This window comes from Lethenteron reissneri, unplaced genomic scaffold, assembly GCF_015708825.2.
Source record: "Lethenteron reissneri isolate LAM-NWPU_2019-01 unplaced genomic scaffold, ASM1570882v1 scaffold_1931, whole genome shotgun sequence".
NCBI classification, from domain to species: Eukaryota; Metazoa; Chordata; class Hyperoartia; order Petromyzontiformes; family Petromyzontidae; genus Lethenteron; species Lethenteron reissneri.
Window position 1 is genome coordinate 369475 of NW_026891698.1, and position 16555 is coordinate 386029.

Sequence of the window (16555 nt, forward strand, 5' to 3'; positions counted from 1 at the left end):
TCTCCAGCAATTAAAAATGATAGGAGTTGTTAGTAAGGAGTTTTTATTAAGTAAGAACCTCGGCATCGCGCTCGCTGAAGGTGTTGATGCTTTCAGGGAAGTCGTGTATTGTATATGCCACTGCGCACAATTCTGCGAGTAGCTTGCAACTGCTTTGCCGTTACTTATTGCCAATTATGGACACGGACTGTTGTCCTCTCATAGAGTCCCTGGCACGTAATAACATGCCACACGGTGGCGGTGGGGGTCGCAAAATGCTGATTTATCTATGTATATAAAATAGGGAAATTTGTGAATGTCTGTTAAAAATGTTTAGCATACTTCCCAACATGCAACAAACTTGAAATTTGGCATGTGGGTAGCTTCCAGACTGTACACAACGCGAAAAGTATAAAAATAGACTTTTGTATTTTGGGGAGGGGGCAGGGGCGCAATATTGCATATATTTTGCATGCAAGTGAGCGGTGACATCACATCTGTGATCACATCTGTGATGTCACACCCGCATGCGGCATCGTTACACAGTGTGCTTGCTGACGTCACCCCCCCCCCCCCAAACACTCCGCGTAGGCCGTGTTTTAATCCAAGACAAGAATCCAAGTCCCGGGCGAAACCGGGTAGTAAAGCTAGTCTATATATAAAAGGGAAATGTGTAGATATGTGTGTCTGTTCTAAGTGTTTAGCATACTTCCCAACATGCAACACACTTGAAATTTGGCATGTGGGTAGGTTCCATACTGTACACAATGTAATAACTATACGAATAGACTTTTGTATTTTGGGAGGGGGGGAGAAATGACCATGGAGTGTGTGGCATCAACCCGCAACACACCTGAGTTAAGCGCTCTGCAACGCTTACCCCTACCATATGGCTCTTCGTGCGCCATACTTCTAGGGAGATTTTAGGTGGCGCTTCGCTCCTGGCCGATGAAGCCATTGGCTTCTCGAAGTTTCAATACATATCCGTGTGAAGAACGGGTACAACTGCTATCTTAAGTATAAAGCAGAAATTACATCTGTTTGTTTGTGTGAAGCAGCAAAGCCTCTCCAACGCTGAGCTCTGGCGGCATGAAATTTGCACAGCTTATGTCGTCTGAAATTTCTAAGTGAACGCGACTATTTTCAGCTTGCCACGTCATTCCCTTCCCGAGTTGCCAAAATCGACATTACGTAGAAGTGGGTTACGGTTAAATTTCCTTCAGTGAAAAACATCCGATTTAGTTAAATTGATTTCTTTCAGCTTTTTTCTTTTTTACAAGAATACATTTTTCAGGGTTTTTCAGTGACATGGTTCACAGGTGGTGGTGAATCCAGGCCCACGCTTGGCCACCTTCACCTGCTCAGTATTAATGCTTCCTCACTCCACCAAGTAATTCATTGAGGATCAACCAACACAGCCGAGACTGCGTGCCTCTCTCTCTAGTGAGTGAACACCGCCACGCGTCCAGAGTGAACACCGCCACGCGTCCAGAGTGAACACCGCCACGCGTCCAGAGTGAACACCGCCACGTGTCTAGAGTGAACACCGCCACGTGTCTAGAGTGAACACCGCCACGCGTCCAGAGTGAACACCGCCACGCGTCCAGAGTGAACACCGCCACGCGTCCAGAGTGAACACCACCACGCGTCTAGAGTGAACACCACCACGCGTCTAGAGTGAACACCGCCACGCGTCTAGAGTGAACACCGCCACGCGTCCAGAGTGAACACCACCACGCGTCTAGAGTGAACACCACCACGCGTCTAGAGTGAACACCGCCACGCGTCCAGAGTGAACACCGCCACGCGTCCAGAGTGAACACCGCCACGCGTCCAGAGTGAACACCGCCACGCGTCCAGAGTGAACACCGCCACGCGTCTAGAGTGAACACCACCACGCGTCTAGAGTGAACACCACCACGCGTCTAGAGTGAACACCGCCACGCGTCCAGAGTGAACACCACCACGCGTCCAGAGTGAACACCACCACGCGTCCAGAGTGAACACCGCCACACGTCTAGAGTGAACACCGCCACGCGTCTAGAGTGAACACCACCACGCGTCCAGAGTGAACACCGCCACGCGTCTAGAGTGAACACCGCCACGCGTCCAGAGTGAACACCGCCACGCGTCCAGAGTGAACACCGCCACGCGTCCAGAGTGAACACCGCCACGCATCCAGAGTGAACACCGCCACGCGTCTAGAGTGAACACCACCACGCGTCCAGAGTGAACACCACCACGCTGTTGACGAGCCCCACCTTGTTGTTGTTGTTGTGGGCAGGTCGCTTCTGAAAACAAGAGCGGTACAGCAGCTCAAGCGGGCTTGGCCTGGTAAAAATAAAAACTGTGTTAATATTTAAAGTAAAACAAAGTTACAAAGTGGCGAGCTGGGTGAAGACAATTCAACTTAAGTGAGATAATTGAAGCAAACGCGATCAGCCGAGGGCAGGATGCAAGGCCAACCTGGACATCGCTTCCATGCTCGCTGCTACTCAAATGACATCCCTACGAGAGAGAGAGAGCGAGGCTCTACCTCGGTAAACAACAACCACAACCACCACCACCACAACCACCACAATCACCACCACAACCACCACCACAACCGCGATGAGAATTTCTCACCTCGGATTTCAGTGCACAGGCGGAGCGGCAACTTCCTGGTCCCTCGCGACGTCACGCGGCAGCAGGTGACATGACGTCACTTGCGGGGTACGATGACACTCCCCTCCCACAATGAGTGGCTCTCAACTCGCGACGGCTTTCACGAATAAATTATGTTAATGAGCCGCCAGTTACCGGGCGTAGCTTTTCCCAAACAAGGATTGGCACTGGAACAGATATCGGCAGCGGCCGAGCGGAGGTGACGTCACGCTCAAGAGAGCGGTGGTAGGGGCAGGTGACTTGACGTTACTAGCGAGGCACACCTCCCCCTGGCGTTTGACGCCGATGAGGTCACGCTGCGCGGTGACGTCAGAGTGCGGGGTCAGAGTTCAAGTTTGTTGATAGAAGGGGAGCGGCAGTGTCGACTCGGCCTCAAACGAGTCCCCGGTGCGGTGTGTCAACATCGCCACTAGGGAGACAAAGGCGGCCGGGCGTGGTGCTGGCCACCCACCCCCTCGTGTGCCGTGACGACCTCCATTGTAGATGTTGTGGCTTGGCTCTCCAGCACACCGCTGGCGACATTTCACGATGACATTTTCACGTCCATAAAAAGATAATCGCCATACCAACCTATGCTGTTTTTTTAGCAAAATTGGCCCAATTTTCCGAGCTTTATTTTTCAACGAAAGTGCATTCCTTGGTTGTGTTTAGCCTGAGTAGCCGATATATTACGTTAAAAAGTGGGGAAATTCATGCTTTAAATTTTCGAATATCAAAAAGTAAATCGGCATACTGTGCCGATTTTAAGCCAAATAAGCCCAACTTTCACAGCTTTATTTTTGGACGAAAGTTAATTCCTCTATTGTATTTACTCTTAGTATGCTATGTATTAGATTAAAAGTGGAACATTTTATGATGAAATGTTCACGTCCCAATATAGAAAATCGGCATACTAAGGCCGTTTTGGCCAATGGCCAAATTTTGACAGCTTCATTTTTTAAGAAAAGTGCAATCCTCGGGTGTGCTTAGCCTTAGTATCCTATATATTGCATAAAAAGTAGTAAAAAGACTGACATGGCTGTCTGATAATTGTTTTTTTACCCTTTTATCTGGCAACAAAACTGACACCTTTTTTACAAGGAGTCATGTTTGCATAGACCACAATACCTGCAGTCATAATGCAAACAAAAAACATAACTCTGATAATGTATGCACTGTCCTTAAAGTTGATTGGTCCACACCCGAGACAGCTTTCCTTAGAGCCTAGTCTCACATGGTGTTGGTGCGCCTTTTGGCGTCATGTGGTCCAACACCATGTGAGACTAGGCTCAAGGAAAGCTGTCTCGGGTGTGGACCAATCAACTTCAAGGACAGTGCATATGTAGTATGCTTCAAGGAGACTTGGAGGTCGGAGTTGGAGGCACACTTATTTATTAAGTACAAAGTACAGGACAGGCCGGGACGTACAACACTGGAAGGGGTATCAGCCCCTTCACCCGTCTAACTGGGAAGTCACGCTCTAGGCTACACCTAGCCTACTCCTAGGTCCTCCACTATAGGGCTAGGGGAGGCTAGCTAACCCAGCCCTGGTTAAGCTGGGATTACGGCACCCTGAGTCCCCAGACCGGCTCTGACAAGAGCATCGGCTCTGGGCTCTCGGGGCCACGCCACTGGCTTGCCCTGATCGGCCCTGAGAAGGGCAGCGATCCAGGGGAGTCCCAGGGCCTATCTAGTAAATCTTCCTTCTTCACTGGTTAAGCTCAATACACACTGCCTCGAGCCCTCCGGCTCATCCCCTTATATCAACTCCCCCGCTGAGGGGTGGGGCCGCGGGGGATCCCAGCTCCGTGTCAGCCTCCCAGGCTGAACGGTGCGGACGTTGCTGTAAGCACCTCCTCGCGTACAGACATAGCCACGCCCAGTGTGTTTGTTTACCATTCGAGACAACTGTATAACACCCCCTCCGTAACACCCCTACATCACCCCCCCCCCCCCCCTGTACAGCTCGCAGCCGTCCCGGCTGCAACAGAATAACAATAAAGATGTATCCCCCCCAAATCCGTGTGTGCCTCGCGTAATTTTAACAAGAACAACGACAAAAATGAACAATAACAACAGGAAAGAGAAAATAACCCGACGCACCCCCTTGAATAAATACCGAATCCCGTAAAAAAAAACGCAACATATATACAATTTCCAGGACCTCACAAAAGTCTGCGCGTTTTGGCGCGCGTTCTTGCAGCGGGCCCGTCACACGGGGCAACCCCGGTTGGCCCAGTGGTGGGTGTCAACAGTCCGGTTGCGAAAGAGTCAGGCTTCGCTGCTGAGTGACCCCCGACCCCCCCGGGAGGGGTTGGCGGTCGTGAGCACGTCAATCCCGGTGCACCTGAAGGTGGAACAGTTGGCGGCAAGTTAGGTGAAAGCAGCGAAGTCGGACTCCGGGAGTCGGTGGACCCCTCACATGTTTGGCCACGCGTGTGTGAAGTGGGAACATGGGCCGCAACGAATGGTTTCAATCTGGAGGGGTGCACGAACCACCGACGCTTCCCCCATTTGATACGCACACATTGTGGCCGCAAAACCTGCACCACTTCCACGGGACCCCGCCACGGCCGCACCAGCTTAGACGAGGTCACCAGTGGTACTTGGGGACAGTGCAACCACGCCTTGTCACCCGGTTTCCACTGAAGCACATGCGCCTGACCCAGCCTGAGCCTCTCATTAACCTCCTGGCGGAGGTCCGAATTCTGCATGGCCGCCTCCCGTGCCTCTGTCAATTTAGCGATGTTGAATTTAAAATGTTCGGCCAATTTAGATTTACCCTGCGGCGTGGAGATCTGCAGCTGAGTCGGAACAGGTGGGTTAGGCTCGCGGCCGTACATCAGGAAGAAGGGCGAAAATCCGGTCGCCGCATGGGGAGCCATTCTGTATGCCGCCAAAACCCCCGGAATCTGAAGGTCCCAATCGGTCTGTGAGTCAGAGACCTGTTGGGACAGCATGGACGTGATAGTCCGATGCAGACGCTCCACCATCCCGTCAGTTTGCGGATGATATGGGGAGGTACGAATCTTTTTCGTTCCCAGGAGCTCGCAGACTTCATGGAGAAGTTTACCAGAAAAATGTTTACCCTGGTCGGTCAGCAGCAGCTCCGGAGCACCTTTGTCGAGGACGTAGCCCTGGACAAAGGTCTCCGCGATGGCTGCTGCCCACTGGTTGGCGAGGGGCCAGGCCATAGGCCAGCGCATAAAATATTCTACCCCGGTCAATAGGTATCTATTTCCCCTGGGTGTAGCGGGGAATGGGCCTAGAATATCAAGCGCAACGAGCTCGTTAACCCTGGAAACTTTGATAGACTGCAATGGTGGGTTTGACCCCCGCGCTGTTGGTTTCCGTTGCGCGCACTGAGTACACGACCCTAAAAGATCCTCGACGTCCCTTGCCATGCCCGGCCAAGAAAAATCCAGCTGAAGCATGGCAAGGGTTTTGTGAGTCCCCAGGTGAAGGATTCGCTCGTGCGCAGCCCACACCACTCTACCGCTCAAAGCGGAAGGCACCACCAGCCGGTGTCGGCGGGATCTCCTGTCCCAATGCATCAACAGACCTTGAACCAACCCCCACGAGTCGACATTTTCCCCCCCTCGACCAGCTCCCCCGATGCGACGGCGCAAAGCGAGGAGGGAGGTGTCCTCCATTTGGAGGCGCCCCCATTCCGCAACAGACAACCCCAGCAAGGAATCCCTCCCCTGTTGCTCAATAGGACCCGTACTCGAAGGCGCGTCAGCGGCGGCCGCCAGGACCGGATCAGATATCCCATTCAGAGGCTTGCAATGCCCCGAACCCAGGAGGCATGCGCACTCGGAGGTGGTTGGTAACCGTGACAGAGCGTCTGCATTCGTGTGGCGAACGCCCTTACGATACGTAGTGTCAAAATCGAAATCCTGGAGAATCTCCAACCATCGAGACAATTGCCCCGATGGCTGTTGAACTCGCAAGGCGTACTGCAGCGCCGCATGATCTGTGCGGACGGTGAAATGACGACCGTACAGATATGGGCGATACTGTTGAATGAAGTTAACAATTGCCAATAGTTACCGACGGGTAACACAGTATCTGTGTTCCGCCGGAGGCAACACCCGACTGCCGTACGCCACCACACGTTCCACGCCGTCAACAACCTGCGAAAGCACGCCCCCAATGCCCGTGTTGCTCGCGTCCGTATCGAGCAAAAAGGGTTTAGTGAAGTCAGGATAAATCAATGGCGGAGCCCCCACTAGAGCGTCCCGGAGGGAGCGAAAAGCAGCCTCCTCCTCCTGTCCCCAGTGAAACCTGACCCCCTTCAATGTTAAGGCATGTAAGGGCTTTGCATTTGTCGTGAAATCAGCGACAAAACGTCGGTAGTATGACGCGAATCCAACGAAACTCCTGACCTCTCCCACGGAGGTGGGAGTCGGCAGGAGCTGACACATTGCGTTTTGGCGGGATCAGTAGCAATACCTGAGCGTCCGACAATGTCGCCCAAATACCGCACTGATTCGCATAGCAAATGACATTTCTGGGGTTTGAATTTCAAATTAGCAGCCCGCATTTTGAGGAAAACCGCACGCAACCTCTGGAGGTGTTCGTCGAATGTTTTACTGAAGACGATGACATCGTCTAAATAAATCAAACATGAATCCCATTGCAACCCAGCCAAGACCAATTCCATTAATCGCTGAAAAGTTGCCAGCGCTGAGTGGAGCCCCATCGGCAAGCGGTTAAATTGGAAAAGGCCGTGCGGTGTACGGAAAGCAGTTTTAGGTTTTGATTCGTCATCCAGAGGGAGCTGCCAGAATCCTGAAAGCAAATCCAATGTGGAGAAGAATCGCGCCCCTGCCAAGGCATCAAGCGATTCATCCATCCGAGGAAGCGGGTATGCGTCGGCTACAGAAATCTTGTTCAGCCGACGAAAATCGACACAAAAGCGCAACGAGCCGTCATGTTTTTTAACTAAGACAATCGGCGCACCCCAAGGGCTGGTAGAAGGAGATATGATATCGGCAGCTAACATGTCATCAACAGCCGATTTGACATGGTCCTTTTCGGCGGGACTTAACCGAAAAGGATTTTGGCGTATTGGCGCGCTGTCACCCGTGTCAATATGGTGTCGCAGCAGTTTAGTACAACCCAGATCGTATTTGTGTTGACTAAAAACGTCGGAAAACTCACGCAGGAGGATTCGAAGTTTCTCACGCTGTGAGTCGGACAGGTCCGATGATCCCGCACAAAGCGAATCGAGCCACCCTTCATCACGGTCCGCATGTGGTTGCGATGGAGGAGCAGTGCTTACGTGACTAATGACGGGTTCCTCACAGGGCACCGGCGTTGCGTGCGCAAGCACGGTCCCTTGAGGAACCACAGCCGTACGCGACCCCACATTGAGGACCGCGATGAAAGGGTCCCAGTCCCCTTTTACAATGGTCTGGGCCGATATTAAGTCAGGTCCGTTAACCCTGGCTCTAGATGGTCCCAACAGAACCCCCTGGTCCCCAATCCCCTTAGCAAATGGTCGACGCAGCCTAAGAGGCACGAGCATCTGAGCTCCCGGCGGTACGCGTACCATCCTCGCAACCAGCGCTGGTACCGTCGCAAATGCCGTCCGACCCGTAGAGGGGGAGGGCAGGAACGTAACACGTCGGCCCGACGGGAGTTCAATGCAACCCTGATCGACTAGGATACGAATCGGCATTTTGGCCAAGAAATCCGTCCCCAACAGGCACTGATAGCTGTGCCATTATCGGGGATTGCTGTGCCTGTCAATGTGTGTCTTTGAGTCCATATGTGTGTGCGTGTAGAGCCGTGCGTGTTTTTAAGTCCATATGTGTGTGTCTTAGTCCATATGTGTGTGTGTAAGTACATATGTGTGTTTAAGTCAATGTGTGTGTAAGTCCACGTATTGCTGTGTGTGAGTCGGTGTGTGTGTGTACATCCATATATGTGTGTGTAACACCATGTGTGTATATGTGATGCTGCCGCCACGAAGCCGTTCGGCAGGTGCCCCATCCCCGACCTCGCCACCACCAAGCAACGGAGCCAACCCCTCGCCCCCCTCACCTCACCTCACATGAACACACCCGCACGCATTTTCCCCCACCCATAGAGCTGGAAGGGGAGATCACCTGATCGACTGGTTTTTATCCGAGAAACCCTTATCGGGATTAACTCTCACGGTTTCCGGCGATCAGGGAATTGGACGACCTCCCCCGTGCTACGTTGCGCCGCGGCGCTGCGACCAGCCTTAATATGGTATGGTCGCGGCGTGGGGCATTCGGCCACCGCGGTTGAGGCGCATCCCCCCCACACACACCCCCACGGGTCGACGAGACAGGCGGAGGAGGGACGGGGCGGCATAGTTTAGGGTGCGCAATTGATAGGGCAGGTGGTGGGGACATGCGGAAGCTCCGCGCTTAACTTCAGCAGCGGGCCGTGGTGATGGACGCCGCTGCATGGTGCGAAGGAGCACGGCGCCATGCATGAGAAAGGGATAAATTAGAATTTACGCCGCACATTGATTAGCATGTCAAAGGCGCCCGGAACCGCCGTGCGCGTGCAAGGTGGCGCGAGCCCATTGTTAGGGAAGGGCTGAAGGACGCCATCCCGCTCGGAGCCGCATCCCTTTGATGTAGGGATGATAAAAAGGGGAGACAAACGAGAAATCGCTCTCTTCTCTCTAGCGCCAGGCGACAGGACGCTCTCCAGTCCAGCGACCCGAACGTCCGTGAGACGCATCGAGGCACGCTGCGAGTACGGGATCAACGAACCGCCGTGGGCATCTAACAGGGAGTAAGAAGGTGAAGTAGGATAATAGCCGATAGATAGGGAATAGGTACAGGTTTAGTGGAATAGGCCAGCCTCGTCGACTCACTAATTTAACATTAATTACCAGGTAGCAGATAATAAATCATTAATAGCGAAGCGTGGCCTCGCGTGATCTTGTCGAGCAGTGTGAGCGTGTGGGTGCACGGGTGTACACAGTGGTTCGCCACGTGAGTGAGCGCTGCGCGGAGCTGAGCGCGCGGGTGCGCGTGTGTACACAGTGGTTCGCCACGTGAGTGAGCGCTGCGCGGAGCTGAGCGCCTGGGTGAGCGTGTGTACACAGTGGTTCGCCACGTGAGTGAGCGCTGCGCGGAGCTGAGCGCGTGGGTGAGCGTGTGTACACAGTGGTTCGCCAGGTGAGTGAGTGCCGCGGGGAGCTGTGTACGTGAGGGCAGCGTCATTCGTCCTCCGACCCCTGACCCCCGTTTAATAACGCGAGTATTCAGTGGTGAGTGAGTGCCGCGGGGAGCTGTGTGCGTGAGTGCGCATACGTTCGTTACATGTCGGATACGGATGCGCATTGGTCACGTGGTTATTCGACGTGGAGGCGAGTGCCGCACAGGGCTATAGACGGGCACGCGCTCGCAGCGTGCGAGAGCTGTACGTAGCGGTGTAAAGAGGGGGAGTATGGCGTTTGATTGATGATGCTGTGCGCACGTATGCTCGCAGCGTGGGAGCGCGGCGCGAGGCTGTAACAGTAGGGGCGTCGCGTTCGAATGCCGGCGAAACCGTAGTGGGTAATAGGGAGGTGGGGTAACGTAAACGGAATAGGGGATGAAGGCGGGAGGGACCCCGGGGGCCAACGGCCCCCACATATATCTCAAGTTGATCACTATGTGTGATAGTCCACATGTGTATGTGTGTGTACGGCAATGTGTGTGTACGTCGATACGTGTGTGTAACTCCATGTGTGTGTATCTCAAGTGCATGTCTATGTGTGTGTGAGTCCATATGTGTGTGTGTGTGTGTCTGTAAGTCGATGTGTTTGTGTGTGTGAGTCCATGTGTGTGTGTCTCAGTCCATGTGCATGTGTGTTAGTCGCTGTGTGTGCATGCCTCTGTGATGCCGCCGCCACGAAGCCGTTCAGCAGGCGCCCCATCTACGACCTCGCCACCACCAAGCGACGGAGCCGAACCCCGCGTCCCCCTCACCTCACCTCACATGAACACACCCACACGCATTTCCCCCCCCCCCATAGAGCTCCGAGGGGAGGTCACCTGACCGACCGGTTTTTATCCGAGAAACCCTTATCGGGATTAACTTTCACGGTTTCTGGCGACCAGGGAATTGGACGACCTCCCCCGACGCTACTTTGCACCGCGGCGCTGCGACCGGCCTTAAGATGGTATGGTCGCGGCGAAGGGCATTCGGCCACCGCGGTTGAAACGCATCCCCCCACACACCCCCACGGGTCGACGAGACAGGCAGAGGAGGGACGGGGCAGCATAGTTTAGTGTGCCAAAGCGTGCTCGAGTGCGTAGGTGCCATCGTTAGAGAAGTTAAAGGATAGGGCGGGAATGGCAAATAATCAGAGAGGCGACTCGGACGCATAGTGCGCAATTGATGGGGCAGGTGGTGGAGACATGCAGAGGCTCTGCGCTTAATTCCACAGCAGGCCGTAGTGATGGACGCCGCTGCATAATGCGCAAGACCAAGGTGCCATGCATGAGAAAGGGATTAATTAAAATAAACGCCGCAACACGCAGCGCAGCTGATTAGCATAGCAAGGGCGCCCGGAACCGCCGTACGCGTGCTGACCGGCACGCGCCCATTGTTAAAGAAAAACCACGCTCAGAGCCGCATCCCTTTGATGTAGGAAGGATAAAAAGGGGGCGCAAAGGGGAGATCGGTCTCTTACTCCAGCACCAGGCGACAAGACGCTCTCCAGCCCAGTGACCCGGACGTCCGTGAGACGCATCGAGGTACGCTGCGAGCACGGGATCAACGGACCGCCGTGAGCACTTAACAGTGAGTAAGAAGGTGAATTAGGATCGTAGCCGATAAATAGGGAATAGGTCCAGGGGTAGTAGAATAGGCCAGCCTCGTCGATTCATACTGACTCAACCACCAGTCCCAGGTAGCAAACAATAAATCCTTAATAGCGGACCGTGTCTCCGTGTGATCTCGCTGAGAAGTGGGAACGCGTGTGGTGCTGTGTACACAGCGGCTCGGCACGTGGGAGCGCTGCGTAGAGCGGCGCACGAGTGGGTGTCGTGTGTGTGCAGGTGTGTGCGCTCGTAGCGTGGGGAAAGGGGTCGGTGCGTCCACAGGTACCAGCTCCGTCTATCGCCGCAGGGACTCGCGCGGTATGAGGGCAGCGTCATCCGCCCTCCGACCCCTGACCCCCGTTTAGAGCGCGTGATTGGTGGAGAGACAACGCAGCATTTACAGGTGAACGAGAGCGTGTGGCGAGCTATGCCTCTCACACGAGCTCGCGGAGGGACGGACCAGGGAGGGGAGCCGTCGGGCGATGAGCCCAGTGACGGCAGCAGCTGCTCGCAGAGTAGCGAGGGGTCGGCGAACGGCGCAGCCCCTGCCATAGGCACGGAGCAGGGAGGGACTTCCGGGACCAGCGGCCCCAACAATTTGGTGTCAGAAGTCATACGAACCCTCACATCTTCACGGGAAGGTGGCGCGCTACTCCATGCAAAGGTAAGGCATGTGTTCACCGGCCAGGGGACCCCTACATGGAAAGCGTTTTCCCGCAATATCATAGGGGCTAAAGAGCTTAATGGCTGGTCGGACGCGCAGGCATTACGACAACTTACGTTGAACCTAGATGGGCGGGCAGCCGACTTTGTAGAGGCACTACCCGAAAGCGCGCAAACCCAACTAGAAGAACTAATGCGTAGATTAGAACTGCGTTTCGGCACGTGCAACGCGATATGGGCAAAGACGGCCTTAGAGGCGCGCCGACGCCAACCCGGCGAGGACTTCCAAGACTACGCCGAGGACGTGCGGTCACTAACCCGGATCACCCGTCCAGAGTTCGCGAAGGAGGACATTGACGCGCTAGCTGCAGACAAGCTACTCAGGTACCTAGCTCGCACCGCGTGGTGGCAGGCCAAAAGGGGTAGCGCAGGCCTCCCCTTCGATACCCTAGTCGAGCAAGCACTTTAGTGTGAGGAGCTCTCCAGCGAACGCGCGCAGCTCCGAGGGTCGGGACAAGAGTGCACCGTGGCGAGCCTGATCCCTGACGAGGAGGAAGATGAGGAGGAGCCCGCCTGCCCAATAAGGAGACGGGCAAGAGAGCCCCAGAGACCCCGCGAGACAACCATGGGGTAGCCAGGTTACAGACCGGCATGGGAGATATTGCTGGCCGAGTAGACCAAATGGACGGTAAGTTAACCCAAGTAGGTGAGAGGGTAACCCACGTAGGTGAGAGGGTAACCCAAGTACGCGAGGAAGCAAATAAAAATATGAAGACCCTCTAGTCTGAGATGGGGGAACTACGCTTGACAGTAGGGGGGCTGGCTGGGAGGGTAGCCCAATTAGAGTCCGATGTGGGACAACTGCGTACTGGGGGAGGGAGAGGGAGCGGACAGGGGACCCGCTACGGAGCCGCGCCCCCTCCCCGGACATGTTACATGTGCGATCCCCGAGGGCATCTAGTGAGAGACTGTCCTGAAATCACCCGAGCTAGGCAGACGCGGGGGTTAAACTCCAACGCCCCCTAGAGCGTGAACCAACTAGGGGTGCAATCGACGCGGTCCCGATACAAATAGACGATAATGAGAATAATGGCGAGCGAGTGATCTCCACACAGGTTCCAGCAACAACGCCCACGGAAACGGTGACTCCTGGCGACTGCCTACGGGAGCTGGTGGCGGGGATCACGGAGGCCACGTCGCTCGTGGAAGGGGAGGTAAACGGAATGCGTACCCGAATCCTGCTGGACGGTGGCCTTGCTCGTGAGCGCAGCGCACTGCAGCGCGATTGGGGTCGATGTGCGTCACCTGCAGGCCCCAGACCGCGTGCTGCACACGGCGAGCAGAGCAGGAATGGGGCTGCTGGGGAGAGCCACCCTAGAGGTTTGCATAGGCAGCCAGGTGTGCACCCAGGAGTTCTACGTGTCGAGTGCGTTGTGTCACGAGTGTATTGCAGGTACCGACCTCCTAGAACAGCTGGGACTCAACGTGCAACCCCATCAGCGATGCACTACCATTGAAAGCAACGGCGAGCGGATTCCGTTCCTGGGACGAGAGCCGACGCACCCCCGCTTCGCACCTGTGGCCGCTATCCTGGCGACGGCAGTCACCATCAGGCCGCTCACTGAGATGCTGGTGCCGGTGGCAACATCCCCCACCGACCCCGCGCTCCGACCATCAGGGGAGGTAATGCTAACTCCTCACCCGGAGTTGGCAAAACGGTATGGGGTCGTGGGATCCGCCACGTTGGTAAACGCAGATGGGGACCGATTGTTTATGCGGATGTTTAACCCCCACAGTACCCCAGCGATACTGCGACGGCGCAACCCGATAGCCACCGTACACCCCCTGCACGCATGCCACTCTAACAACTCGGTGTTCGCACTCTGGCCGACGCGTTACATGTACCATGGGCGGATTTACCTAAGGGAGAGGCCAATCGGCTACGCGAATTACTGCGGGAGTATGCCGACGTGTTCAGCTAACACGACTCGGACGTGGGTCGGACCGACCTTGTTAAGCACCGAATTGACACCGGTGCAGCCCGACCCATCAAACTCCCTGCGTACCGAGTGGGCGCACCCGAACGCACCCAGATCAAAGAGGCAGTTGGGGACATGCTTCGCGATAACATAATTCAGCCCTCGGCGAGCCCCTGGTCAGCCCCGCAGGTACTAGTAACGAAAAAGGATGGGTCAACCCGGTTCTGCGTCGATTACCATAAACTGAACGCAGTCACGCTCGGCGACGCCTTCCCCATACCCCGCATCGACGACACGTTTGACAGCCTCGCCGGAGTGCAATATTTTTCCACCCTCGATCTCGCGTCCGGGTACTGGCAGGTGGAGATGGCGGAGGAGGATCGGCCGAAAACCGCATTCACCACCCCGATGGGACTATTTGAGTTTCGAATACTCCCGTTCGGACTCACCAATGCGCCCGCGACATTCCAGTGGCTGATGGAGTTGGTGATGCAGGGCTTGCAATGGGAACAGTGCCTGATTTACTTGGATGACGTGATCGTGTTCAGTAGATCTTTGCCTGAGCACTGGTCCAGGCTACGAGAGGTGTTCCAGCGACTGCGAGCGGCTCATCTCAAGCTCAAGCCACGTAAGTGTTACATCGCACAACGCGAGGTGGGGTACCTCGGGCACCGCGTCAGCGAGGCAGGCATGCACACCGATCCAGAGAAGGTACGCGCCATAGTGGAGTGGTCACGGCCAAGGAATCTGACGGAGATCAGATCATTTTTAGGGCTCGCCACCTATTATCGTCGATTTGTAAAGGGATTCAGCGAGATTGCACGCCCCCTCACCCAACTCACCTCCCCTAAGCACCCCTATCAGTGGACGGGGGCCTGCCAGACGGCCTTCACCACTCTCAAAGACCACCTCACCCACGCCCCCACCCTCGCTTTCCCCGATTTTACCACCGATTTTATTTTGGACACCGACGCCTGCAGCAGCGGGCTGGGCGCGGTGTTGTCACAGGTACAGGATGGGACGGAACGAGTCATCGCGTACGCCAGCCGGACCTTGAGTGGGGCTGAACTGAACTATTGCGTGACCCGCCAAGAGTTGTACGCCGTGATATTCGCATGTAAGCAGTTCCGGCCGTATTTGTACGGCAGGAAATGTCGCGTACGCACTGACCATTATGCTCTGCAGTTTCTTCTTACATTCAAGGAGCCGCGGGGGCAGATGGCCCGGTGGTTGGCGCAGTTGCAGGAGTACAACCTGCAAATAGAGTATCGGGCTGGCCGGACGCATGCAAACGTGGACGCCTTGTCGAGGCGGCCCACGGTGTACGCCGATTCAAGGGCGGAGGAGGCCTGCCCATGTTTCACGGGGGGATGCTGCCGGCAGGCAACGGACCCCCGAGAGGCCGCGGCCACTGACCCCCCCCCAGTGAGAGAGAGTGCAGTGTGCGCCACAGAGACCCTCACAGGTGGCACCGAGGATCCCGTCGACCGCCCGGCAAGCGCGGGACCCACGGCTCGGGACCCGGTGGATCACCCCACCCCGATCGGACGGATCCAGGAGGACGTCGGCTGCATCTTCCCGGGCCTGAACGACGAGCAACTGAGACAGAGCCAGCAGCGGGATCCGGATCTGGCGGCAGTGGAGGCGGCACTGCGGGAGGAAAAGAGTGCCCTACCAGGACCCTGGAGCGGTTTGTATGGCCGGTTGTGTGTGCAGAACGGGGTGGTACGGGAGTTAACCAAGGCCGGCAAGCCGGGGTGCATCTGTGTTCCTGCCCAGGTACGACCCCAGCTGCTACGGCTGGTGCATGATCACCCGCTCGGGGGCCATGACGGGGAACGACGCACTCGAGAGACCCTGCGTCGCCAGTATCTTTGGCCCAAATTGGCACAAGACGTGGCGGCCTGGGTACAGGGCTGCCGCGCCTGTCAGCAGTGCGGGCTGAAACCAGCACGATACCAGGTACCCCTAAGGCCGTTCCGCGTCAGCCGCACGAATCAGCTGGTCGGGATCGACCTACAGGGGCCATTCCCGCGATCCCATCGAGGCAACCGGCATATCCTAGTCGCAGTAGAGTATTTCACCCGCTACCCCGTGGCAGTGGCCATCCCTGATAAAACGGCCTTGGTGGTGGCCCGGGCATTCGTGGAACATTACGTACTTAAGCACGGGATCCCAGAACGAGTCCTCACCGACCAGGGTAGCGAGTTCAAGGCCGAGCTGTTCCAGGCACTGTGCCGAGAATTCGGAATCCAGAAGGACCCAACCACAGCGTACCACCCCCAAGCGAACGGTATGGTAGAGCACATGAATAAGACCCTAGCGGGGAAACTCAAACGTATGGTGGCCGCAAATCAACGGGATTGGGACGAACACCTCCCCTACGCCCTTTTCGCCTACGCCACCACCGTACACACGTCGATGGGACAAACCCCGTTTTTAATGATGTTCGGCCGTGAGTCTCGTTTACCCGCAGATCTGCTATTCGGC

At 55.8% G+C, this 16555-nt stretch overlaps 1 protein-coding gene across 1 annotated transcript in view; it reads right to left on the reverse strand.

The window, feature by feature from the left end:
- The window catches only part of LOC133339604 (endothelial zinc finger protein induced by tumor necrosis factor alpha-like), a 35198-nt gene that overhangs the window by 3180 nt on the left and 15463 nt on the right, over positions 1–16555 (reverse strand). Inside the window, exon 4 of the mRNA XM_061547728.1 lies at positions 2241–2310. Coding sequence (XP_061403712.1) covers positions 2241–2310 — 70 coding nt within the window. The remainder of the gene's footprint in view (positions 1–2240; positions 2311–16555) is intronic.